This window comes from Coptis chinensis, chromosome 9, assembly GCF_015680905.1.
Source record: "Coptis chinensis isolate HL-2020 chromosome 9, ASM1568090v1, whole genome shotgun sequence".
Taxonomy (NCBI): domain Eukaryota; kingdom Viridiplantae; phylum Streptophyta; class Magnoliopsida; order Ranunculales; family Ranunculaceae; genus Coptis; species Coptis chinensis.
The window spans coordinates 52493427-52518794 of NC_141464.1; the positions used below are offsets into that span (position 1 = coordinate 52493427).

At 36.5% G+C, this 25368-nt stretch overlaps 2 protein-coding genes across 3 annotated transcripts; both read left to right on the forward strand.

The window, feature by feature from the left end:
* The first annotated feature begins 11666 nt into the window (after positions 1-11666).
* LOC147476631 (heat shock cognate 70 kDa protein 2-like) lies at positions 11667-14055 on the forward strand. The gene is made up of 2 exons (XM_086584876.1): positions 11667-11964; positions 12163-14055. The coding sequence occupies exons 1-2, from the start codon at positions 11751-11753 to the stop codon at positions 13896-13898; spliced, it is 1950 nt and encodes a 649-aa protein (XP_086441002.1). The 5' UTR covers positions 11667-11750; the 3' UTR covers positions 13899-14055.
* Positions 14056-16602: 2547 nt separating this feature from the next.
* Positions 16603-23712, forward strand: LOC147476632 (NAC domain-containing protein 73-like). Of its 2 annotated transcripts, none has more exons than XM_086584878.1 (3): positions 16603-17047; positions 17239-17424; positions 22474-23255. In XM_086584878.1, the coding sequence occupies exons 1-3, from the start codon at positions 17017-17019 to the stop codon at positions 23013-23015; spliced, it is 759 nt and encodes a 252-aa protein (XP_086441004.1). In that variant the 5' UTR covers positions 16603-17016; the 3' UTR covers positions 23016-23255. The 2 variants fall into 2 exon arrangements, with proteins under 2 accessions (XP_086441004.1, XP_086441003.1); XM_086584877.1 differs by having other exon boundaries at positions 16690-17047; positions 17235-17424; positions 22474-23712.
* The last annotated feature ends 1656 nt before the right edge of the window (positions 23713-25368 follow it).

A 25368-nucleotide genomic window follows, 5' to 3' on the forward strand; every position in this document is an offset into this window, starting at 1 on the left:
CAAGCCCGGCCTAGGTCCTATTGGGCGCCCAAATCATATTTGATATTTTGAGTTCAAGTTCGATTCGGGCGGGCCTAGGTCCATTAGCAATACATGAGAACATGAGAAGCATATTTTTTTGTAAAATTTAATTAAATTTATAAGTGGTAAGAATTGAACCCACAACTCTTGTGTGGCAAACACAATACTAACCAATATGGCTTCCAATTTTCTATGTCAACTTTCAGTAAATATAATAAATATATTAATAATATTAAATATAAAACACATAAACTATTATAGATTTTAGGCCGGGCCATTATCGGATCGGACATAGGTATGTCCAGACCTGGCCTAATAATCTTATCGGGCTAAATTTAAAGTCTAAGTCCTTATCTTATCGGTTCGGATTCAATCGGGCTTGTCTCGGCCCATTGACAGCCCTACCAAAAACAAAAAACACTATTCCAACGAAGAGTGTATACCATATCTGATAACTATCAACTAATAATAGGAGGGGAAATTTCCATCCGTGTTTTCACATTGTTAAAAGTACGAACGTCACTTTAAGTGACGTGTGGAGTTAAAATAGCAAGGGCGACATTCGGAATGACATTCCAGCAAACATGAATGGAAGAAAAATTCAACATTGATTCTTCTCTCTTCCATCAATCCTCAACACAACTAATCCAAAAGCACACATAAACTACATACAACATCAAGAGTTGGGTTGTTGGATACTTTGATGTTGTTATTTTATTGACTATTGTGAATCTATCTACTTCTTTTTCTCACTTCATCTCTATTGCATACATCAAAAATTATATATAACGTCAAAATTTCAAAACTTGATGGAGTATGTAACGCCCGTATTTAAAATACGTATTTATTTATTAATTAATTAATTTAATTATTTATTTAAAATTCATTGGATTGGATTTGGGATACATGGGCCTGGTTTTACGGGCTCGAAGTTCATATTGTTGGGCTTGGGTTTCAAACCCAAGTATATATTCGTATTGTTCTAGAGAATAGGGTTTAAGAGAATAAAAAAATAATAAAAATGGAGGCAGAGATAGAAGCTGGATTTCTAGAGCGTTGGAACGCGATGATTCGGACTATGAGGATTCGTGGAGCTTGGGATTAAGGTGAATAGTTATTTTTACTATTTCACTAAATCTACAATGTTCCTTGTATTAGTGTTTACGGACATTTTCTCTGTCTAAGGTTTATGTCTGTTATTACTACTAAATTTCCTATTTTTATTTAGCGTTTTGTTGTATTTGGTAAATTCGGTTGGAGTGTTAAACTGTTGAATACTTAATAGAACTGTTGAAGCTCAAGAGAGCGTCAATGGCGTCTCGAGCCAAGATAAAGCAAACGTATTTTTCTGTTTTGTTTGACCTATGGTTTTGATGTGTTGGTTGAGGTCGGGGGGTTAAGTGTTTGATATGGGTTGTTAGTCGGTGGGATGGGGTGGCTGTTGGAAGCCTCGCAGAAGCTCTGTCGAAGCTCTGTTAATGGCGGCGCCTAGTTTATTTTAAACTTTGTTGTTGGTTGGTGGGTTTGGTTGTGTATTTGCAGGGATTGATTGATGATTGGGGATGACTTGGTGGTGGAGAAAAGGGCTGTTGAAGCTTTGAGGGAGACGTTAATGGCGTCTTCGCGATTTGGTGGAGGGTGAGTGGTTGGTATGGGTGCTGTCGGGGGTATGGGTGAAGTGTATTGTTTGAAATGTGGTTGCTCGAGGGTGAATGGGTGCTGGCGAAGCTCGGAGAGGAGCATTAATGGCGGTCGCGAATTTCAGATCTACATTTAGGAAGAGTTTTGATTTTATGATTTTCGGTTTTTGCTTTTGTTAAAGGTGTTGGGTTTTTCAAATTGAGTCAAACCGATGTGTTGAAGTGGGAGGAGGAGAACCCGGTGGTGGCTGGTGGTGGAGGATGCTGGAAGAAGAAGATGACCGGGTGGGCTTGGGCCTGGGTCGGTTTCTCTTGGGCTTGGGTTGTTTGGTTGGGCCGGATTCTAGTTTAGTTTCTTGGGCCAGTTTTTATGATTTTGTCTTGGGCCGAATTCCATTGGTGTTTTTGGGCCGGTTTCAGTTCAATTTTTAGGCCGAACCCATTTGTGTTTCGGGCTAGTTCAGTTGAAGTTTTTGGGCCTAAACACTAGTTAGTTATTGGGCCGGATTAATCCTTTGTTTTAGACCAGTTTAGTTTAAGTTGTGGACCAATTTTAGTTTAAGTGTTGGGCCGGTTTCAGTTAAATTCTCCGGGTCAAACCCATTGGTGTTTTGAGCCAGTTTCTAATTTTGGTTTTTGTGCTGGTCATATAACTTAAAATATATCTAATTGGGTCTTTAAATATTTAGACTTTTGGGTTCTAAGGTTTGGGTTTGGCCAGTTAGGTCCGAACCATTACCTTAGTCATGAGCCCATGAGCCATGCACATTGACCTTAGCCATGAACCATGGCTATGACCCTGAATCAGTCGAACATGGAAATGACAGTTTGACTTTGACAATGACAGTTTGACTTCGATCATGATGTGTTGACTTTGACCATGATGTGTTGACTTTGACTTTGACCGTTGACTTTGGAATGTTGACTTTTTTAAGTGTTTTTCATATGTTTAAGAATATGGACAAATGTAGTAATAAAAGATTGTCGAACTTTGTATAACCTTGTTTGTCATTATCTAATTAAGATTTGACGTAAGTAGTGTGTAAAGCATATAAATATTGGCACGTAACTAGAGGGGAATTCTGATAATAAGAATTTGATATATATATTTTTATGAGTATTAAGTTATATACGGACTTAGATTCATGAACTTTAGATTTTGGGGATTTGATTGTGGACTGTGGATTGTTTAATTGTGCTACATTTTATGTTGTAAATTGTATGGACAAATCAAATGCTAAAATGTTGTGGAAGCTTGTATAAATTTGGTTGTCATTATCTAAATAAGATTTGACGTTGATATTGTGACATTATATAATATATATATATATATATATATATATATATATATATATATATATATATATATATATATATATATATATAGATAAATGCAATAGTTTTGGAGAAATAAATGTATAGACACTCCAGTATTTTATCTGTGAGATGCTAATAGAGTATTTGTGGATATTTTCCACGGGATTGTGGCGTAGTGCAATAATATATTGGCACGTGACAGAATGAAAGTGATTATGAGATATAATTGAGATATTTCTAAATATTGTGGCTTAGTGCAATAAGGTATTTGACCTGCACGTGATATAGTGGAATTATTATGAGTCATAGATGTATGACACTTGAATAAATTACGTAACGAAAATACTAGAACCTGACTACCACAACTCATGTGATTTGCCCATGCATTGGCCCTTGTATAAGGTGTATATATAAGATGTTGATTGACCCATGTGTTAGGCAATATAGTGGCTTGATTATTCCGTTCCGTTCGTTATTATTAGAGCGAGACGCGATATTTTATGCGAATAGTGGCGCGTACTTGCATAATGGCTTTTCGTGTGAGGGTTACCCGGTGTCGCGGCATCCCGCCGAGGTAGTAGTTATACGAAGTGGTTCATTATGTGAGGGGAGGCATGTGGATGTACATGTTTGGCGTTGGGAAGCGATTGTGGTAGCCATGGAAACTAGGTAAGACATAGATACGACGTGAATTTTAGGGACACATAAAGAAAGCCTTAATTAATATAATTATGGTAATATGTTGGTTAATGATATATCTTTAGATAGATGATTGTATATGCTTGGCTGGTTATAGTTTAGTTAGAACTTAAGACACCTCGTGGAGGAACTAAATGCCTTTTTATTATGCGTATGGTTTGTTGTGTGGTTAGTGGGAAGTTAAGGCGCCTCAGTGGAGGAACTACCTGCCTTAATTGTTGTACTTAAGGATGTTGTATTAGTCGTTGAAAGTTAAGGCGCCTCAGGGAAGGAACTAACTGCCTTATGGATTGTGTATTAATAAGAGCCCAAAAACTAGTTTTAACCTACCAATGATCATACTTTTAGACCAATTATGTGAGTAATAATTAAGAGTTAACAATCGATTCGTGTTTTTCATGCATTTCGTGCTTCAAAGTCCATTATGTGCGAAAATGTGCCACTTTAGCGAGATAAAGGAGCAAAGGTCGGTTACTAAAGAGTTCCGTGACTAAAGGCCAAGATTCAAGAAGACAAAGCCTTTCTAAAGCCCGATCAAAAGTTGAAAATTTCGCATTTTCATTTGTAGCATTTTTTTCGTGAAACGTCCGAAGCGTCGTATCTTTGGACTCGGACCTCGGAATTTTTATTATTTACCTTATGTCAAAAATGCTCGGAAAGGGCTTTCCAATGGTTCAAGCCTTGACCCAATCAGAGGAGCAAAAGTGGACAAAAAGTCTGTTGAAACCAACTGCAGCTGAAGAGGCCTTTTTGGACTGAAAGAATTGGGTTTTGGGCCTGATTCTCTGGCCCAAAACATGGCTCCAAGCCCATGCACGATTTTTGGATCTGAAACTATAAAAACCAAAGCTTAGCTCTTTGTTAATGGTAGATAAGGGTAGAGAATAAAGGTAGCTTAGAATAGAAAGTAGCCATTAGAATAGCTTCTAGATCTAGATTTAATTCTTTATGTTAAGTTTAGTTTCAAATCCAATTCTTGTTTTAGATTAAACTCTAGAATCATTATTCTTAATTAGATTGATTAATAAAATAGCTAGTTTGTTAATTTCGATTATTGTCATTTACATTTGTGTTAGATCTGATTTTATTTATTACTTGTTATTCAATTATTAGTTATTAATTAGATTTTAATTATTGTTTAATTTAGATTAGTAAATTTAAATTCTTTATATTATGTTTAGTTTTAATTTAATCCCTAATGATTAATAATGATTCTCGGCTAAAACCTCCATTAGAGGGTTGAAAGCCTTGATGAAAGCTTGATTCGATTATCGTAGAGTCGTCGCAATTTCCTTTCCACTCTAGAAGCGATTAGTTCACCATGAGAATGGGTTTAATCGTTCACATGCTAGTTATGAATTGGTAGGAATGCCATATGTAATTAGGGATTAGGAATAACCATATTGTTACTCGAAGGCGATTCGATTCGATTATTAAAATTAAAAAGTTAGTAGGATTAAGTCGAATATAAGGTGGAATCAATCCCCTCTAACTCCTTATCATAGAATCAACGTCGCGTAGCATTCCTATAGTTGTTCTAATAGTTCGACTAGTTGCATCTTGTGGGTAGTTGCATCGTAGTCTAGTTGCCACTTCGTAAATCTCTCATTAGACTTTAGAGTTAAGAGTACTTATATTAGAGAACATTAACATCTTGCGGAAGGACTAGGAGTGGAACTTAACTTCCTACTCCACTATATCTCATAGGATTGAGAGTAGAATCTTTGATAAACATATAGGCTCATAAGATAGTTTTAGTTTACTTATGTTTTGAGTTCATCGTTCATTTCGTAGGTAAACTATTCAATTTTATGTTTTATCATGTATATATATGTATAAATATATGTTGTATTTTAGAGCTACTCACACCAGCATTTTTATAATGCTGACCCGATTTGCATGCTTGCTTATCGGGTGTGTTTATTAAATGAACATAGTTGATAAGTCTTGACAGGTTTAGTGTTGAAGAAGATTGGTTGCTGCTTGTGGTTTGCGTTAACGTCGCATTTCAAGATAGGCCTTGTTTTCCTTTGAGGTGATATAGATTTTCAGTTGAGATAAAGTTATTTGCATTTTCATTTGTAAATTTTTGTAATGAAGATGACTTTTGTTTAAGTTTAAAATTTTTATTGGTTTTTTTTTTTTTTATTTATCCGCATATTTAAACTGTTTATGGGTTTTTGGGAGATTGAGAGTGCGTCACACCTCGGAGATCGAAGAGTCGGGAACAAATAATATTTTTCCGAAAAATTCCGGGTGTGATAGAGTACATTTTTTTTATTAATTAATTAAATGAATTGTTGGATTTATTGAAAAAGACTGAAAAGGAAGACTTGTACGTGGTTATCTTGAATGAAGGAGAAATGATTTTAAAATTTGGGCTTAGATAATTTTTTGAATCAATTGCCATTGAAGCTACTGTTTTTAGATTTGGAGCATCGGATTGTCGATTCTAGATGTTTCGATAATTTTCACCCTTCTTGCTCTTGCTCATTCTCTTTCTCTTTGTCATTTGCAGTAGCAAAACACCAACAGTGGAATTTGATGACAAATGAAGTAACGCCTTTATGTTAAATAGTTCATATGTTATTTGAAACAATGTCTATCTTTTTAAGTTACACATTCATATAATTTCCCCTTTGGAGAGAACTCCGGGTGTAAATCTTCATGCATGGTATACATTGAAGTGGAATGGAGGGTGTAAAAGCCTAATGGCACCTATGTGGAGGCCATTGGAGATGCCCTAATGCAAAATCAAGATTTGAAGTCGATCTTCTTCTCGGCAGCATCTATGATCGTTTCAGGGTTACTAAAATATCGTAAGGGATAAGTCGATTTTATGCTATTCACATTCCAATTATGTGTTACATGAATATTCTCTTTAGGCGTGGCGGAGCCTCTAACGCCACTTCAAAATAATAGTTTGTGGTTTCAAATGGAATATCATAATTCCATCAAATTTTGGTTTACTGAATAGATGAAATAAAAATATAAAATTAAAAAAAAAATGTAAATTCCGAATTTTGGTCGGAATATATTGGTTTTTGGAAAGGTTATAATTTTGGAATCCCGAACTAAGCTTCCAAATTCCAATACTAAGAGCATCTCTAGGTGGTGGTAGCATACTCTTCATATTTGAAGAATGCTACCACAGAAACTGGTCGCAAATTTTGACCAACTCTAGGTGGTCGCAAATTTCGACCGCAAAATTCATTGTAGACCCCACCCTGCGCGACATTAGTACTAGTGCGCGCCAGTACCATTGTCGCGCGACAGTGATACTGGCACGCGCCAGTACTAATGTCGCGTGCTATGCTTAATAAAATGTCGCGCGACAGTCGGACTTTTGTCATTTCACAACTTTTTTTTCCAACTTACTCTAGTTCTAGTTATAGTAAAAAAATGAATTCCGACGACGAATACGTCTATAATAACCAAACACGATGAAGTGGTGACGGTGAGGAAGAAGAAAACAGTGGTAATAGTGCATACGTTTGGAACAATCCCATTGGTGATCTAGATGATGAACCAAACACAGAGGCTGAAGATCCATTCCTGTTTCAGTATCAAGAAGTCGACTTTGAATTTCCTGCTGATGCTATTGATTTCAGCCATCTTAGGCCGGTGTCATTGAGGTTTCATGATAGGCATGTCTCAAGAGTTGTTCTTGAACAACAGGCATGCATTTTAATTTCATATATTAGTCGTAGTAGTAGTTAATTTTAGTTGTTATAAATACGTACATTTTTATTTTTATTTTTATTTTTTTAATTTTAGTTTCATTTTGCATACATCAGAAATGTGTTATGTATCCGGTTCGGTGCACTCCATGTGCGCTTAAGACGTGGTGGGATGATATTAAGAAAGTCGGTGCACTTGACCATGTTAGAGATGCAATTTTAGCAACTCCCTTTGGCCATCTAGTTGACATACCTTCTGATGAAGAGTGACATTCGTGGGAGTTATTCTTTGGTTTAGTTGAGAGATGGTGGGATAGTACACATACTTTTCACTTCCCTCAGGGAGAGTTGGGCTTCACTCCACTAGATTTTACCATGATTTTTGGTTTGAGTATAGGATTAGGTAATCCGTTGAGATGTAGCACTGAATTCAAGAGTTGTGCCCAAATGATGAGTTTTTTCCCTTGTCTGACCGAGGAGTCATATGACAGTGCTGGTGTTAGGATTTCTGGTATCAAGGCTGCATACATTACACCGTTGCATACTGATTCAGGATTGCAATTTTTGATAAATTATTTGTCACTTGATTCTGATGATGGTCAAGCACATGTTGATAAGTATGTAAGAGCTTTATGTATGTATTTGATGGGCGCTTCTTTTTTCCTTCTGGCCATTTCACGATTAACTTGGGGTATCTAGCCAACTTTGAGCACTTGCATGAGTTAGGTGGTATTGATTTTGGTGGAACCATATACTCTCATTTGTTGCGTTGTTTAGATAGGGTTTCTCGACAGACGATGTTGTTAGTAGTCCCCAAATGGGAGGGTTTGTCATTCTCTTAAAGGTATGGTTTTATGAGTATTTTTGTGCTGCAAATCCTATCCTCACAGAGTATACCGATGAGAGGCCTAGGCTCAGGGATTGGCACGGACCTCCTAGAGCTCGTCTGACCAGTGAGATCAGTCATAACATAACTTTTGTCCGAACCCAGATCGAGCTTAGCACACATGCTTCTATTGTTTGGAGGCCTTGGAGGACATCTGTGCACATTGGCGCGAATGACTGTAGATACGCATTGATGATTTCTCATAGGAGGATGGTATTCACTTATGGGAGTGATATGGAGTGGTATTTAGGGGATAGATGTTACGCATGACTCACACCATGCTTTGGTATCCCCGATCCGCTACCCATGTATCGAGGCTAAGGACATGACCTTAGAGCAAGTCATCGAGAAACGTGCATTGGACTTGGCTACGTGGCTTCGACCTAGTTACATTGCGGACTTATGAAGCGATTACTATCGTTATTGGTTTAGGATATCTATTGGTCATTTGCTCCCAAATTATGTGGGTCGATAATCAACATTCATACGGGTTAGCAATTTGGGTGTCGACGTGAATTCAGATTGATTGGCCGTCATAGCCCGACGCTTCAAAGATGGACATGTACACACATTTGTTCCAGTATCCCCCCCTCGAATCGAGTGGCCTTGGGTTGTTAGTTTGAGTGATCCAAGTGGCCAGACGATTTACCAGCCCATTTCTTCTATTGATGACACTTTCGCATCGTCTGCGTTAGAGCTGAACTTGGACATCTACCTCGTAAATTATTTTTTGGTTTTGGTTTTGGTTTATTTTATTTTTGTTTATTATAAAATGTCATAAATTATTAATGAATAATTATTTCAGGATGAGCTACGCATGAGATATGAGACATGCATTCATGTAAATGATGGCTTGCGCTCCTCGGTATTCGCCTATAGTGTTGAGAGAGAGAGACTTCTTTCCCAGGCTCATGTGGATTATGACGATTTGCAAAGCCAGGTTGATGAGTTACAGGCTCAGATTGATCGCACAAGGGTGAGTTCATCACAGCATGGCCAGTCGGAGAGTTCAACGCACAAGGACAGTCGAGGAGGAGTTCACGGCAGAGGAGGCGTATGTAGGAAGTGAGGACTTGATGATTTATAATATTATTTGGTGTATGACGATTATTATTATGTTGTGTGATTTAGAATTGTTCATTTGATCATTTTGATAAGTTTTAATTTACTTCATTTGATTTAGCAAATGAATTGCAATTTTTATTAATAGAACGACAACTAATACATGATTGCAAATACATAAAATAAAAATAAATAATAAAAGATAACTATTACATACTACTAGAGTTACTCTAGTTATTAAGCCAGTCATCATTGGCTTCTTCGTCGTTGGAAGCTTCATTTGTACTACTTGATCCAGCCATCTCTCTTTTCATATTTAGCTACAATTGCATCTTGTTTTAGCTCTAAAACCCTTTGCAAATGAGGATTGATTTTGTCGAGTGACATTGCCAACAACCTAGTCTCATTTTCCTCCTCTCTAACACGGAGTTTTTCTTGCTTCAAAAAGAACTTTTTTGTGTCTTCTCTTGCTTCAATTTCATCATAGTTTGAAATTGCTCATTTAGAATCTCTTCTTTATTTCTTCGACTTACTTTAAAAGCTTCAAGAAAGTCATCCATATTTTTAGCAGTGGATGCAACATTACCCTCGACAGTAGAAGCAATTTTCTTGCTTTTCTCAATATCTTTGCTTTGCTTCCTACCGACCGACCTCTCCAAAAAACCTTTGGTACTGTTAGGATCGTATTCCGAGTACAGTGAAGGTGAAGGGATAGAGTAAGGCGTTGAAGGGGTTGGGGTTGAGGGTGAAGAATCAAAACCTTCAACATCTCCAGATCTTGCTTTCTTCTTTGGTCTTGGAGCAAGCGTTTCGTTGCGTAATTGAGTTCTTTGCCACTTTGGCGTATTTTTGACTAGATTATAACAATCTTGCCATATCCATGGTTTCCCAGTAGTAGCCGCATAAGTTGTTGCCGCGTCTGAAAGCTACGTTTATTAAAAAAAAAAAAATCAATATCAAGTAGTATATAAAATGAAGTATAAATTAAATGAAGTATAAACGAATCTTACAATGTCTTCACGTCCCCACCCGTTTGGAGGTTGTTCTTCAAGCTTTCTTAGTATAGCATGATATTTGTTGAAGAACGATAAAATAATCGACCAATGTTGTCAGACTCCTTTCCACTTACGGTTGCGGTCAAAACCTTGAATTTGATTCATCCTAGCCATAATTCGTTCCCAATAAACTTGTCCCAATTGATCATTAACTATTATAGGATCTTCTCCAATCTCAATCCACACTTTAGTAAGAGCAATATTTTCTTCATTTGTCCAACTTGGACTCCTTCCTTGTTTTGGTTGTGACATTGAGAGTGTTGTGTGTGAAAATGAAGAAGGAGATGAGTGTAGATATATAGATGTAGAAATCCGGCTGTTTATTGCCTGTTTTTTTTCCCGTTTGAGCACGCGACAGTGCAACTGACGCGCGTGGTGCTGGTCAAAGTCAAAAAAGTTGTGGGACGACATTTGCAATGTTGCGCCGCATCCGCATCCAAATTGCCAAATTTGCGAACAAGATGCGAACAAACAGGTGATGCGACCACGAATGCGACCACCTAGATATGGTATTTCGGGAAATTCCGACGCATTCCTTCAAATTTGAAGGATGCGACCATGAATACGTCCACCTAGAGATGCTCTAATTAAGTATTTCAGAATTCCAATAGTCTTAAAAACCAAAATTTTGATAAGTTTCAAAATTTATAATTTTTCGATTTTGTCAAAAACCAAAATATTGGTCGCAATTTTGAGATTCCATTAAAAAATCATTAAGTATGCTACCAATTTTAAAATTCTGACAGCTCCAAAAATTAGAATTCTGGCCGGAAGTTTCCATTCAAAATTCGAAATATTGCTTTTTTAACTCTTATTTTATTATTTCAATTTCTCAAAAAATCACTAACTATGCTTTCAACAGAGTCCCGATCAATGATGCCCAACTGCCAGATTTCCATTCGACCAATTCAACCCACCTAATTTCAATTTTGAAATCTCCGCACCCAATAACAAACTCAGCCGAGGCCTGACAATTTTGACCAAAAGAAAAACTCCCACCTCCACCTGTCAATCTCTCATTGGCTCTTTCTTACTTCTATACCTAAACCACATCCCAAACCGTCCATTTCCAATCCAGCGTCTCACATTCCTCCCAAAACCGCAATAGAACATTCTAGAATTCACAAATTTTGAACCAAAAATTAAAAATCCCACCTGTCAATCTCTCATTGGTCCTTTCCCCTCTTTAATCTAAACCGTCCATTCAATTTCAATCCAACGTCTCACAACTCAAAACTAACCACAATAGAACATTCTAGAATTCACAAAAACTATATAAACCCCTCTTTCTCTCATTCCCCAACTCCTTCACTTCTAAACCCTAGATCTCGAAAGGTTCCAATTTTTCTCTCTCTTTCGAATCTAGGTTTTGTTTGAATTAATAATAATAATGTCTGGAAAGGGGGAAGGACCTGCAATTGGTATAGATTTAGGGACGACATACTCATGCGTAGGAGTATGGCAACATGATCGTGTTGAAATCATAGCTAATGATCAAGGAAATAGAACTACTCCTTCTTATGTTGCCTTTACTGATTCTGAACGTTTGATTGGTGATGCTGCTAAGAATCAAGTTGCTATGAACCCAATCAACACTGTGTTTGGTAAGATCTAATGTTTTATTTATTTATTTAGATCTGTTGTAAAATGTTAAAAAGATATTAAATTTATATTAATTTAGATCTTTTGTATACTGTTGAATATATTAGTAGTAGTTGGAAGAATGAATAATCGATGATTGCATTAGATTTTGTAGTATTTTTTAGTACATTGACTGATTGGGGATAGTGGATCTCTTTTAGATGCGAAGAGGTTGATTGGAAGGAGGTTTTCTGATGCCTCTGTTCAGAGTGACATGAAATTGTGGCCATTCAAGGTTACTCCTGGGCCTGCTGACAAGCCAATGATTACTGTAAATTACAAGGGTGAGGAGAAGACTTTTGCTGCGGAAGAAATTTCTTCTATGGTTCTTATTAAGATGAGGGAGATTGCAGAGGCTTATCTTGGTTCTACAGTTAAGAATGCAGTTGTTACCGTCCCAGCTTATTTCAATGATTCCCAGCGTCAAGCTACTAAGGATGCTGGGGTTATTGCTGGACTTAATGTCTTGCGTATCATTAATGAGCCAACTGCTGCAGCTATTGCTTATGGTCTTGATAAGAAGGCTACAAGTGTTGGTGAGAAGAATGTGCTTATCTTTGATCTCGGTGGTGGTACTTTTGATGTCTCTCTTCTTACTATTGAAGAGGGTATTTTTGAGGTTAAGGCAACTGCTGGTGACACCCATCTTGGAGGGGAGGATTTTGACAACAGAATGGTGAATCACTTTGTGCAAGAGTTCAAGAGAAAGCACAAGAAAGACATCAGTGGAAATCCTAGAGCTCTTAGGAGGTTGAGGACATCATGTGAGAGGGCAAAGAGGACTCTTTCGTCCACTGCTCAAACCACAATTGAAATTGACTCCTTGTTTGAGGGTATCGACTTCTATACCACCATTACCCGAGCCAGATTTGAGGAACTCAACATGGATTTGTTCAGAAAGTGTATGGAGCCTGTTGAGAAGTGCTTGAGAGATGCTAAGATGGACAAGAGTACTGTCCATGATGCTGTACTTGTTGGTGGTTCCACTAGAATTCCCAAGGTTCAGCAGCTTCTACAGGATTTCTTTAATGGAAAGGAGCTCTGCAAGAGCATCAATCCTGATGAGGCTGTTGCTTATGGTGCCGCTGTTCAAGCTGCTATTCTTAGTGGTGAGGGTAATGAGAAGGTCCAAGACCTTTTGCTACTGGATGTCACTCCACTTTCCCTTGGGTTGGAAACTGCCGGAGGTGTCATGACTACCTTGATCCCAAGGAACACAACCATCCCCACCAAGAAGGAACAGGTCTTCTCTACATACTCTGACAACCAGCCAGGTGTGTTGATCCAGGTATTCGAGGGTGAGAGAACCAGAACCAGGGACAACAACATGCTGGGTAAATTTGAGCTTTCAGGAATCCCCCCTGCTCCCCGTGGTGTCCCCCAGATTACTGTTTGCTTTGACATTGATGCCAATGGTATCTTGAATGTCTCTGCTGAGGACAAGACCACAGGGCAGAAGAATAAGATTACCATCACCAATGACAAGGGTAGGTTGTCCAAGGATGAAATCGAGAAGATGGTCCAGGAGGCAGAGAAATACAAATCTGAGGATGAGGAACACAAGAAGAAGGTTGAGTCGAAAAATGCTTTGGAGAACTATGCTTACAACATGAGGAACACTATCAAGGACGAGAAGATTGGTGCCAAGCTTGACCCAGCTGACAAGAAGAAGATTGAGGATGCAATTGACCAGGCTATCCAGTGGCTCGACAGCAATCAGCTTGCTGAGGCTGATGAGTTTGATGACAAGATGAAGGAGCTGGAGAGCATCTGCAACCCCATCATTGCAAAGATGTACCAGGGAGCTGGTGCTGATATGGGTGGTGCTGGTATGGATGAGGATGGTCCTTCTGTTGGTGGAAGCGGTGCTGGTCCCAAGATTGAGGAGGTCGACTAATTGGATCGTCCCCATTATTTCAGTCTATCTGGTTTTTATTTCAGTACTGAAACATTTTGATTTCTGGTGATGGCCTTCTGTTTTTATTGGCCATTAATTTTGTTTGACGGATGCACTTCTCTTCTATTCTTAGGTATAAGATTTTTGTTTTCTACAACTCTGTTACTCTTTGTTTTTATGAGCACTGTCTGGTATTTTGCTCTGCAGTAGTTTTGCCTTTATGCTTACCATGAATGTGCTTGTGTGTTACTGGTTTTGTAGTTTTATGAAATCTTGAAAACAATCAGCGTACGTCGTAACAAGTTTTTAACTGGAATTGCCCATTAGGGAACCTGCCCTCTATTGCTGATGTTCATGGCATATTCAATATTCTCTGTATAAGATGTATTTGGGGGCAATTCCTTGATGAACACTGTTATGTTTTTCAGCGGACGAACTATGCTGTCTGTTTTTTTACACGTTAATATAGTTGTAAACTGTGCATTAACTGTTTAGGTTATTTTCATCCTTAACATTTTTATTGATTTCCATAATCTGTTTTTTGTTTCCTCTCCCTCAACTATTTTTTTGACAATTCATGTTATAGTTTCAACTTTCAACTTTGATTTAGTTAATAGAATGTAACCGTTCAAGTTTGTTTTAGTTAACAGTATGTACTCGTTCTATTTGTTCATTAAGACTGCTGTTTGATTCATATAACTATGCCCTTGTTGCCAGTTGCCAGTTGCCCGACGACTTTCAGTATGAAAATGAGTGGGAGCCTGGGAGGCTGATCTTTTGAGCACTCCAAACTCTGTAGTGAGGCTTCGTTAATGTGACAGAGAGAGTCCGACAAAAACTATCTTCTCAGAGAAAGAATTATATTTTTGCAAATTATTATACCTTTATTATTACTTTTACCAAGTTATTAAGGCGTGTCCTTTTGGGTGTGGTGGACTGATGGGCATCCTACCTGATTCACTTGAAGAAAACTTTTTAGCATGAAACTTGAGTACCATAATCCACACGTTAAAGCAACACACTGTCTCTAATCATTTATCAATGAGTGCCTTCTCCAACAAGACTATGGGAAAACCAGATTTCTACTTTCTCAGCAGCACTCATAAGGTGTCGGCTAGTTTGTAATCTCAAATCTTTTTGGATTTGTTCAATTTCGTTAAGTGTGTTTCAGTGTTTATCAAGATCAAGCTCTTTTTGTGCCTACATGTTAATGGCGTTGCTATGTGGTATAATGGGCTTCGAATATCATAATTTGATGTAGAATGATGAAAAAGCTAGAAAGTCTAACAGATTGTTTACTTTGCATAGCACCATCTCCTTTGCATTGCAGTGCACAATCATTTTGCCATGGCGGTTCGGCTAAAGAAGCCTTCCACCAGGGAATGGTTGGAACTAGGATTCAATCTCCCACGTTCCATATATGCTTGCCATGTCCAAAATATCATTCGAGTGTTGGAAAGTACAACTTATCTCTGGGATGTGTAGGACACTAGTCACTTGCCAATTGTCATAATCCAATTTCTAGTCTTCCTTTGCACGAGTGTAAGAATCAACAGAGTAATTTGTTGTAAGCTCCTTGGCAATATTTGGTGTAGGTTTGGCAATATTCCAAGTAAATTAGATAAATGATCAACTGCAATATGAGTTTGTAATATGATTTTTTTTTTGGACGTAACAGTTAGTAAGATGACGATCTCCATATATATTTAGTTGGAAGATTATCTCCACAAAAAAAAATCAACCGTTGAATTTTATCCATATTAACAAGTTATTTATATCGTATATTGGCAAAATATAAAATATACTTGTATACATGTTCTTAAACTTTTCAAGAAGTGGCATCTGACTCCCTCGATGCTATCAAATTATCAATTGCATCAAAAACAGGAAGGCTCCACCTTGGTACTGTCTGAGTTTGGCTAGGGTGATACACGGTATTTGCGAATCTTTTGAATCTATCTCATTTTCTCATGTGGTTAGGGTCTCCAATAGGGTTGCTGACCACTTAACTTCTCTATTTAGTTCTACTGATGTAGATGTAGTGTACTTTGTACCTCCTCTGAGGACTGAACTGGACGATATTGTAACAGAGGAAAAATGAAACTGGATAGGATGTACACCAGGCATGCACGTCTAATAAAATCTGGTGAGGGTCAGCCTAAGTGTTCTTATTCTTTGATCTATATAATCTCCCTTCTTTCCTTTAAGTTATTGCCAATGTGATCCAACTTGGTGACGTTGTACGATATCAAGTACTCATCGCGTTAATTATGATCGAGTATGGACAGAAATCTCAAGCATTTGGTTAAGAGGGCCGGACAGAGCTGAGAGTGATTTCTTGTCTAGCATGAGAAGTGTACGTGAAGCAATGGAATAATGTTGGGTAGAAGACAATTTACGGTTCTGTTTGTACATAGCTTTTAAGGTACTCTACTTCGACACTGCAGCTGAAACACACACAAACACTCACATTTGGCGAAGGGTGGTGAAACGTCTCCAAGGCGAATCAGATTGCCTCAAGTCCACTCAATCTTCCTCACCTTTGTTCATCTTTGAACTCTTTATTAATCAGTGTTTAGTGTGGAATTGGGTTGTCTTAGAAGAACACAAAACTGCATTTTATTCTCTTGTACATCAGCATCAGAAAACGTAAGGTCCAAGCAACTTATTTATATTTATATGAAGACAAATCTCAGATCTCTTTCTGTTTCTCAATGTGACAAAGACTCTCTCTCTCTCTCTCTCTCTCTCTCTCTCAACTAAGAGGTTAATTACAAGGAACAATTCAATCATAGAAAGAAGAAAAAAGTGTACAAGAATTCATTCTTTACCAAATCTCAATTTGTAAAGGATTGAGAAATAACATGCTTTAAAGTTTCCATTCTTTTTCTTTTTGTCTACTACTCCATCAGTTTGTTCTTAGATATTTGTAGTAGTGGATCGGAACAAACAACAGATAAAACATTCATTTGGTGATGGGCATAAGAGAAAAACAAAGAACATGACATGATGCAATGGACGCGATGAAAACAATACGTCGACAGGAAGAATCTCGCCGTACGTCCAGCAAAGAGATGAATGAGAAACCGAACAGCAATTGTATAGAGACCTGCCCATCATGTGGTTATCAAGTCCAAAGCCAAGAACAGGTGTTAATCATCAATCATCATGCATTTTCCTTCCATTTTCTTATTTATTGCTACTCAATACTGAGTACGTACTTAGCTTCAACAGTTCAACTCATCATATAAGCATGCATCTGTTAATTGTTTCCTACCAGTACTACTAAGAATTGGTTTAATTTGAAATTAATATATGGAAAAACAAAATGAATAGGCAGGAATTCAAGATTTGCCTGGTTTACCTGCTGGAGTTAAGTTTGATCCAACTGATCAAGAGCTTCTTGAGCATTTGGAGGCTAAGGTGCGGTCTGATATCCATAAGCTTCACCCCCTTATTGACGAATTCATACCTACACTTGAAGGGGAGACTGGAATTTGTTACACTCATCCTGAGAAGCTACCAGGTGAACTTCATGAACTTGTGAACCTAATTTAACAGGAAAAAACAAATTGTAATATGATGCATGAGACTCAAGCTGCAAGGAAATGCACTGTGAAACAGCAGATGCACATATAAATGACCAAAAAATGTAGGGTATAGTCCGTCTTTTAAAATTTATCGTTAACAATGAGTATCGATCTTCAGCTAAAATTATTTTCAAAAATAATAAGAACATAAATATATAGATGGGCATCCAAAACAGTGATGAATTTTTATTTTGTTACTAGATTTTGTGTTATGATGTCATGAAAAAGATATCTGAAATCTTTCTAACGGCACCAATGATACCAATTTCACTAAAATCCAGTAAATAGATGGAATGCTAAGACACTGCAGTGCCTAAGCCAAAAACACTTCGTGTAGTGCAACGTTGGAGTGGTTGGACAACAACTCTGAACCTTCTCAGAGCAAAGTCCGGCTCATGCATTTCGCCTCCCCATTTGATAGCTCTTCTGTATCCCCAACAGTTCAACTGTACTGTTAAGTGTGGGATATCAACTGATATATATCTGATCTTTCATTCAGGTGGTTTGTTCCATTTAATTCACAAATAAATTAACCGTGGACTCTTCATCCTTACATTTGTTTTAGTTTCCGTTTGGAATATCAACACACATTTTATTAGCAAAAATTAGCACTGGTTTCATTGAAATAAGAGATCGAATGGATCAACACTATAATTTAATGCATCAAAATGTCTAAAAGTACAACGCGAACGTCTCAAATAAAGAAACAAAATATAGAAACACAGATGAAAAAATCAATGTATAGTATAGTAACAGGATGGAAAAAGTTATTGGTTTAGATCGAGTCACGTTTTGATGTTGGATGAGAAGGTCTACTTTTAGGGGATTTGCCTCGGTAGAATTAGTAAGTTGATTTAGAAGTCTAGATGTCTTGGTTATCAAGTATCACTTATCTATATAATATAAGGAGGTTATTTTAGTTTGATTAGATCCAATAAATTATTTCAATCAAACAAACTATCAATTATCTCAAAACCGGCCTATTTTTCTTCTTCTTCGAAACTTCAACTTCTTCAATCTTAATTTCTTATTAGTCTAATTTTTTGTTCTCATTCATTCTATTCTTCTATCAATGATTTCCATGTCTTTTTAATCTTTTTCAATTCTTTACCTTGTTCCCCATCACGTTTTCTTAAAGTGCCTTTTGCCTTTGCCTAGGATAAAAGAGTCTCATAGTACATTCCAAAGAAATTCTCCTAGTTGACATGCCTAGCAAACTCTACATTACACTGCTCTCACTTAGAAGCATTTCATAAATCGCACAACATGAAGAAGTAGGCAAAAGACCACGAACGAGGAACGAGAAGGAAGAATGGTGTGACTTGAAAGATTCACCACACACTTTCACTAGTGTCTATTCAAAATTTCAAAGAGCTATAGTACCTTTTCAAAGATGTCTCTTCCCTCCAAAAGGTGCAACTCACAACCCATTGTCTACTCGAATGCATAGGAACCCAATGGATGCAACACTTGGAGTCAATTGATTTAGTTTTCGTTGATGGACTAATGAATTTTAACTCAAAATTCCCTCACATTAGTCACTTGATAATATTAGGAATAATAGTCCCATATTGCTTGGATACTTGGGCATGAGCTAGTAGATAAGCTCTTGAGCATCCTCACTTGTAAGCCGGTTTTCCAAGTGAGTTCTATCGACGAGGTTATTGGCATGGTATCAGAGCAGGTCAATCCAAGCAATTGACAGATAACTAACACTAGTAATGTTTCACTTATTCACCAAGGAACGGATTTCATCTTCACCTCCGAAGCTAACGATTCTATATATTTATATTTATATCTTAATATTAAAGCTCCACAAAGGGTATTTTTCGAGCTCTATTAAAATTCCACATCATCATTTCCTATTAAAACGGGAATTTCTTTCATATTTATTAGACACTTCTAATTAAAACGGGAATCAATTTCCTATTAAAATATAAATTCCTCCTCTATTAGAAAAAAGAAATTTTAACACTTCTAATTAAAACGGGAATCTTTTTCCTATTAAAACGGGAATTCCTTCCCTATTGAAAAGGAAAAATATAGCATGTCTAATTAAAACAAAAATCATTCTCCTATTAAAATAGAAATTATATTTCTAAATTAAGTCAACTATTAAAACGGGGTTAAAAAATGGGTTTATAAAACTTAATTAAAACAATTTGTTAGAAAATTAAAACGGGTTTTTAAAACTTAATTAAAACGATTTGTTATAAAATTACAATAGGTTAGCGACTAAAACGGGAATCACGATTTGTTAGAAAATTTCTATATGTATATAGTTATGATTGTTGATCATGTTTTCAAAAGAGCCGGTGCGTATGCACGAGTCTACTTTCTAGTCTTAATATTAAAGCTCCCACAAGGGGTATTTTTCTAGCTCTCTCAAAATTCCACGTCATCAATTCCTATTAAAACGGGAATTCCTCCTATTGAAAAGAGAAATTTTGGCACTTCTAATTAAAACGGGAATCTTTCTCCTGTTATAATGGAAATTCCTCCCCTATAGAAAAAGAAAAATCTAATATTTCTAATTAAAACGGAAATCACACTTTTAAATTAAAACGGGATCTCTCTTCCAATTAAAAAAACCGGGTTTTAAAACTTAATTAAACCAATTTGTTAGGAAATTAAAACGGGTTAGCGACAAAAATAGGAATCACGATTTGTTAGAAAATTTATATATGTATAGTTATGATTGTTAAGATTTTTTTTAAAATAGCCGGTGTGTATGCACGAGTCTACTTTCTAGTTAATAGTAAAGCTCCCACAAGGGGTCTTTTTCTAGCTCTCTTAAAATTCTACGTCATCAACTCTTATTAAAACAGGAATTCCTCTCCTATTGAAAAGGAAAATTCTAGCACTTCTAATTTAAACGGGAATCATTCTTATATTATAATGGAAATTCCTCCCCTATTGAAAAAGAAAAATCTATCACTTCTAATTAAAATGTGAATCTTTCTCCTATTAAAAACGAGAATCACATTTCTAAATTAAAACGGGATCCCTCCTCCCAATTAAAAAACAGGTTTTTAAAACTTAATTAAAACAATTTGTTAAGAAATTAAAACGGATTTTTAACGATTGATTAAAATAATTTGTTAGGAAATTAAAACGGGTTAGCGACGTAAACAAGAATCACGATTTGTTATGATTGTTGAGAAATTTTTTAAAAGAGCAGGTGCGCATGCACATGTCTACTTTCTAGTTAATATTAAAAGCTTCCACTATTGATATTTTTCTAGCTCTCTTAAAATTTCACGTCACCAACTCTTATTAAAATAGGAATTCCTCTTCTATTGAAAAGAAAAATTCTAGCACTTCTAATTAAAATGGAAATCATTCACATATTATAATGGGAATTCCTCTCCTATTGGGAAAAAAAAAAAAAAAAAAAAAATCTAACACTTCTAATTAAAACGGGAATCATTCTCCTATTAAAAATGGAAATTACACTTCTAAATTACAACTGGATCCCTTATCCAATTAAAAAACGGGAATCATTCTCTTATTATAATGGGATTCATCTCCTATTGAAAAACAAAAAATATAGCACTTCTAATTAAAACGAGAATCATTTTCCTATTAAAAACGGAAATCACACTTCTAAATTAAAACGGAATCCCTCATCCAATTAAAAAACGGTAATCATTCTCCTATTATAATGAAAATTCCTCTCCTATTGAAAAAGAATAACACTTCTAATTAAAACGTGAATCATTCTCCTATTCAAAACGGAAATCACACTTCTAAATTAAAACGGGATCCCTTATCCAATTAAAAAATAGATTTTTAAAACTTTTAAAATAATTTGTTGAGAAATTAAAACAGATTTTAAAGACTTGATTAAAACAATTTGTTAGGAAATTAAAACAGGAATCACGATTTGTTAGAAAATATCTATATGTATAGTTATGATTGTTGAGCAATTAAATTTTTAAAAGAGCTTGTGCGTATGCCTGGGTCTACTTTCTACTTATTAACTTAAAACCACAATTTATTTATTTTTTCATAAAAACCATTTTACTGCCCATATATTGCTACTTCTAATTTTGTGGATCGCCATCTTCCCTTGCCATTATATGAAATCTGATCAAGTGCCGCATTCATTTGTGTCATTATAACTCCGTGTGTTATGAATTATTGATGTATAAATCAGTGTAGTCAAGGCGCGTGCCTAGGCGTGCTTAAAGCGCAAGGCGCACTTTTAGTGTCTCGCCTTGACCAAGGCGCGAGAGGTAACATAAGGCGTGCGTTTTTTGTGTTTTTTTGCGCTTTTTGTCGAGGCACGAGGCGCGCGCTTTATCAACTTTTACAGTTTTTTAGTTTTTTTTAATTTTTACTATACGTGACACATTTACACTCGATCTAATTATTGTATGATATAAGAAATTGTACAAATTTAGTAAGTTTTATTGTGGAGTACACTTTAAACTTAATTTTGACTAGTTTTTGTTAAATTGTATGGATTGAGAGAAGACACAAAGATGGATTAAATTTTAAATGAAGTTTTATGGGATTCTAAAATTGAATCACATGTTCTATTTTATGAATAACTCATTTGACTCAATTCGATTGGTTCATTATTTTAGTTTATTGAAGTTGAGCTAAATTGTATTGAGAGATACGAGTTTTATTTTGCTCTTTACTTATTGCTTAAGATTTTTCTTTTAAATGACTACAATGGTTTTATGTTTACAATCACATAAAATTAATTTTAAAGTTTGGCTAAACAAATTAGTGATAATTCATGTCATATTTAATATTTATTTTATTTTTTATTTGATATATCTATTTTTTTATTACTACTACCACTTCAATTAGGGCGCACATCACAGCCTTATGCCTTTAGGTGCGCTTTAACGCCTTTACTACACTGGTATAAATAACACACATTGCCTCATAGAATGTATATTTCTTGAATGAACTAATTAATTATCGGCATGAATTATGATCTAATTTATGCACTACTGGATGTATGGCAGGAGTAACCAAAGATGGCCTAATCCGTCATTTTTTTCATCGCCCCTCCAAGGCCTACACAACGGGAACTAGAAAACGAAGAAAGGTCCACACTGATGAGGATGGAGGTGAAACAAGATGGCACAAAACAGGCAAGACCAGACCAGTTTTTGTTGGTGGGAGGGTTAAGGGCTACAAGAAAATACTTGTTCTCTATACAAATTATGGACAGAAAAGAAAGCCTGAGAAGACAAATTGGGTGATGCATCAATACCACTTTGGCAGTAATGAAGAAGAAAGAGAAGGAGAATTAGTAGTCTCAAAGGTTTTCTACCAGACACAACCTAGACAATGCAGTTCAATTATAAGGGATTCTGTTCCATCCAAAGAGAAGGCTCGTCATGGCCACGAGGGTCCTTCTTTCAAGGACACAAGCCTTGCCGATTACTATAACCCGACGACGCTCATTGCCTACGATCAAAGTGGTCATAATATGAGAACAATCCCCTCACAGCTATTACCAAATTTTGTTGTTAATGCTGGTGGGTCTTCCTTTCTCCCATGAGAATCTTGCATTGGCAATGAAAGGTCAGAGGCCGGCCGTAGAGTATGAAGAGATATTGCTAAGGAACTAATGGCAATGAAGGTTCTTCTTGGGAATCTTCTTGTCTAGTCTAGTAGTAAATAAGTTCAGGGTGCAATAAGTTCAATGCTCTCTGGAGACCCGATGACACTACTAAAAATAAGGCTTTTTGCCGTGGCCAAAAATACCCAAAACCGCCGCAAAATGCTTTTTGCCACGGCCTCTCTTTTGCATGATGTGTACCATAGTCCTTATAATCTATCCCACCACCCGTTCACTCCTAAGTGACCCACTGATGTTTGGTCCATCCAATTATAACTACACTTCACAAACATAGTCTGACTGATGATTTTTTGGTTATATATTGGGATTTGAAAATCTTTAGGTGTGGGCTTTTGAAGCTGGCTCATGAGCAGTGTTCTAAAAAACGCTAGGGGGTGGTCGGGCGGTGGGAGAGCGCTTAGCACCTAGGCTTTCTAGATAGTGCCTAGACGGGTTAGGCGCTAGGCCGTTTTTTTTCCTAATATATATAGTAATAGTGTAATACACATGTATACTATAAGAAATGAAGAAAATCATTTACCATAACTCAAAAAATAAACACAAACAAATATACTTATTACAAAAATGCGTAATAGTTGAGAAATATTGACTTTATATAAAAACACATTTTTTGTTATAGTGGCATATAATTTACATTAGGTTTAAGTCTTTTAAACTCTTTCAAATCTTAAGCCTACACGGGCCTTTATTTTTCGACATTTAATCATTCAAAAAAAAAATGTGACTGGACCACCTAGAGGCCGCCTAGACCCGCCTAGTCGGTCCACCGATTTTTTAAACGATTAGGGCCTAGACGAGTCGGTTGGGCACCGCCTAGTGCCTAGATGGTCTCCTAGATCGATTTTTAAAAAGTGCTCATGAGAAAAACAAGGTATGGATTCCAATCAATACAAATTACAAAGTAAATCATCAATTACCCATCATCTTGGTTTTGTAGTTCTACCATATGGTGATATGGATGAGTGAAGTAGCTATAGCCTATAGATCTGCTGGAGAATAAGAAACTGCTAAACACTGACTGTAAAGCAGGTATGGGACTTGATGCGGTTTATAGAAAAATACACTCCTATGTTAATGACTTGATGTTTTTTATGGTTAATTACAGCCAGGTGCAAATTATATAGGGATGTCCAAATGGGTACCTGACCCGGCTTCGAACCTGACTTTTCGGGTTTTGAATGGGTATCGGGTTATCCAAACCTGGACCGGTTTTCAGCGGGTCGGGTTCGGAGTTGGGTATTTTGTTGAGAAGTATAACCAAACCCTACCCGGCCTAACCCTATATTTCGGATACCCATCGGGCTCGGGTTCGGGTAGGATAAAACCCGATATAAATGAAGAAAGAAGACAATAAGAAATTTTATTTGAAATATATATTTATATTTTATTCCTTCTTCGCCTATCCACCAATCCTTCAAATAAAATAAAACTTCTAATAAACTTGGAAGTAATTATTACCTATACTCGGACATAATTATTTGATATGATTTAAAAATATATGGACTCGGAATGAACTATAGATACATGATCACGTGCAATTACTGAAAAAATTAGAAATCCTGACATAAATTTTTTCATAATCCAATATATTAAATAACTCATCATTGTAAACATTAATGAGATTATAATCCAACTATTTATCTAACTTATTCTTTTATATGAGATTAGTAGTATGCAATTGAAACCGGATTTGGGGTTCAATTTTGGGCCGGGTTCGATTTCAAATTTTTTAGCCCTTTTAACGGGTTTAGGGCTAAATTATCGGGTCGGGCTCGAGTCGGTCCGGGTTTAGAGAGTGTGACCAAATCCTACTCTATATATTTTGGTTTGGGTTCGGGTTTTGTCGGGTTCAAACAGGGTTCGGTGCGGGTATTTTGTTCGGATTTTAGGTGGGTTTCGGTTTCGGGCAAGATGGACATCCCTAAAATTATACACCATTTTTTTTTAACACCATGTACCGAAGTGCTTAAATTTTATGTGGATGTCCTTATATCCATGGATGCTTCCACAAAGAAGAGAGTTCCCCTAGATTTGTAGGAGATACGAGATTACAAGACTCTATAGAGACATAGGAACAATAAATTAGTTTCTTCAATACTTACGGTGCTTGTAAAGCTCTAACCTAGTGACTGGGACTAACTGGATACGAAAGAACTTTTCTATATTTTTGTCTCATTATCTAGCTATGTGTTATATGCGTTAATATTAATTTCTTTTGTGAAATGCGAAAATGTATGAGCAGTGTCCGTGTGGGATACGTGTCTGTGTCAGA

Coding starts and splice junctions, on each gene's coding strand:
- LOC147476631 (XM_086584876.1), top strand. CDS start 11,751: ATGTCTGGAAAGGGGGAAGGACCTGCAATTGGTATAGATTTAGGGACG. Junction 11,965..12,162: donor CCCAATCAACACTGTGTTTG/GTAAGATCTAAT, acceptor GATCTCTTTTAG/ATGCGAAGAGGTTGATTGGA.
- LOC147476632 (XM_086584877.1), top strand. CDS start 16,913: ATGGACGCGATGAAAACAATACGTCGACAGGAAGAATCTCGCCGTACG. Junction 17,048..17,234: donor AAGTCCAAAGCCAAGAACAG/GTGTTAATCATC, acceptor CAAAATGAATAG/GCAGGAATTCAAGATTTGCC. Junction 17,425..22,473: donor TCATCCTGAGAAGCTACCAG/GTGAACTTCATG, acceptor GATGTATGGCAG/GAGTAACCAAAGATGGCCTA.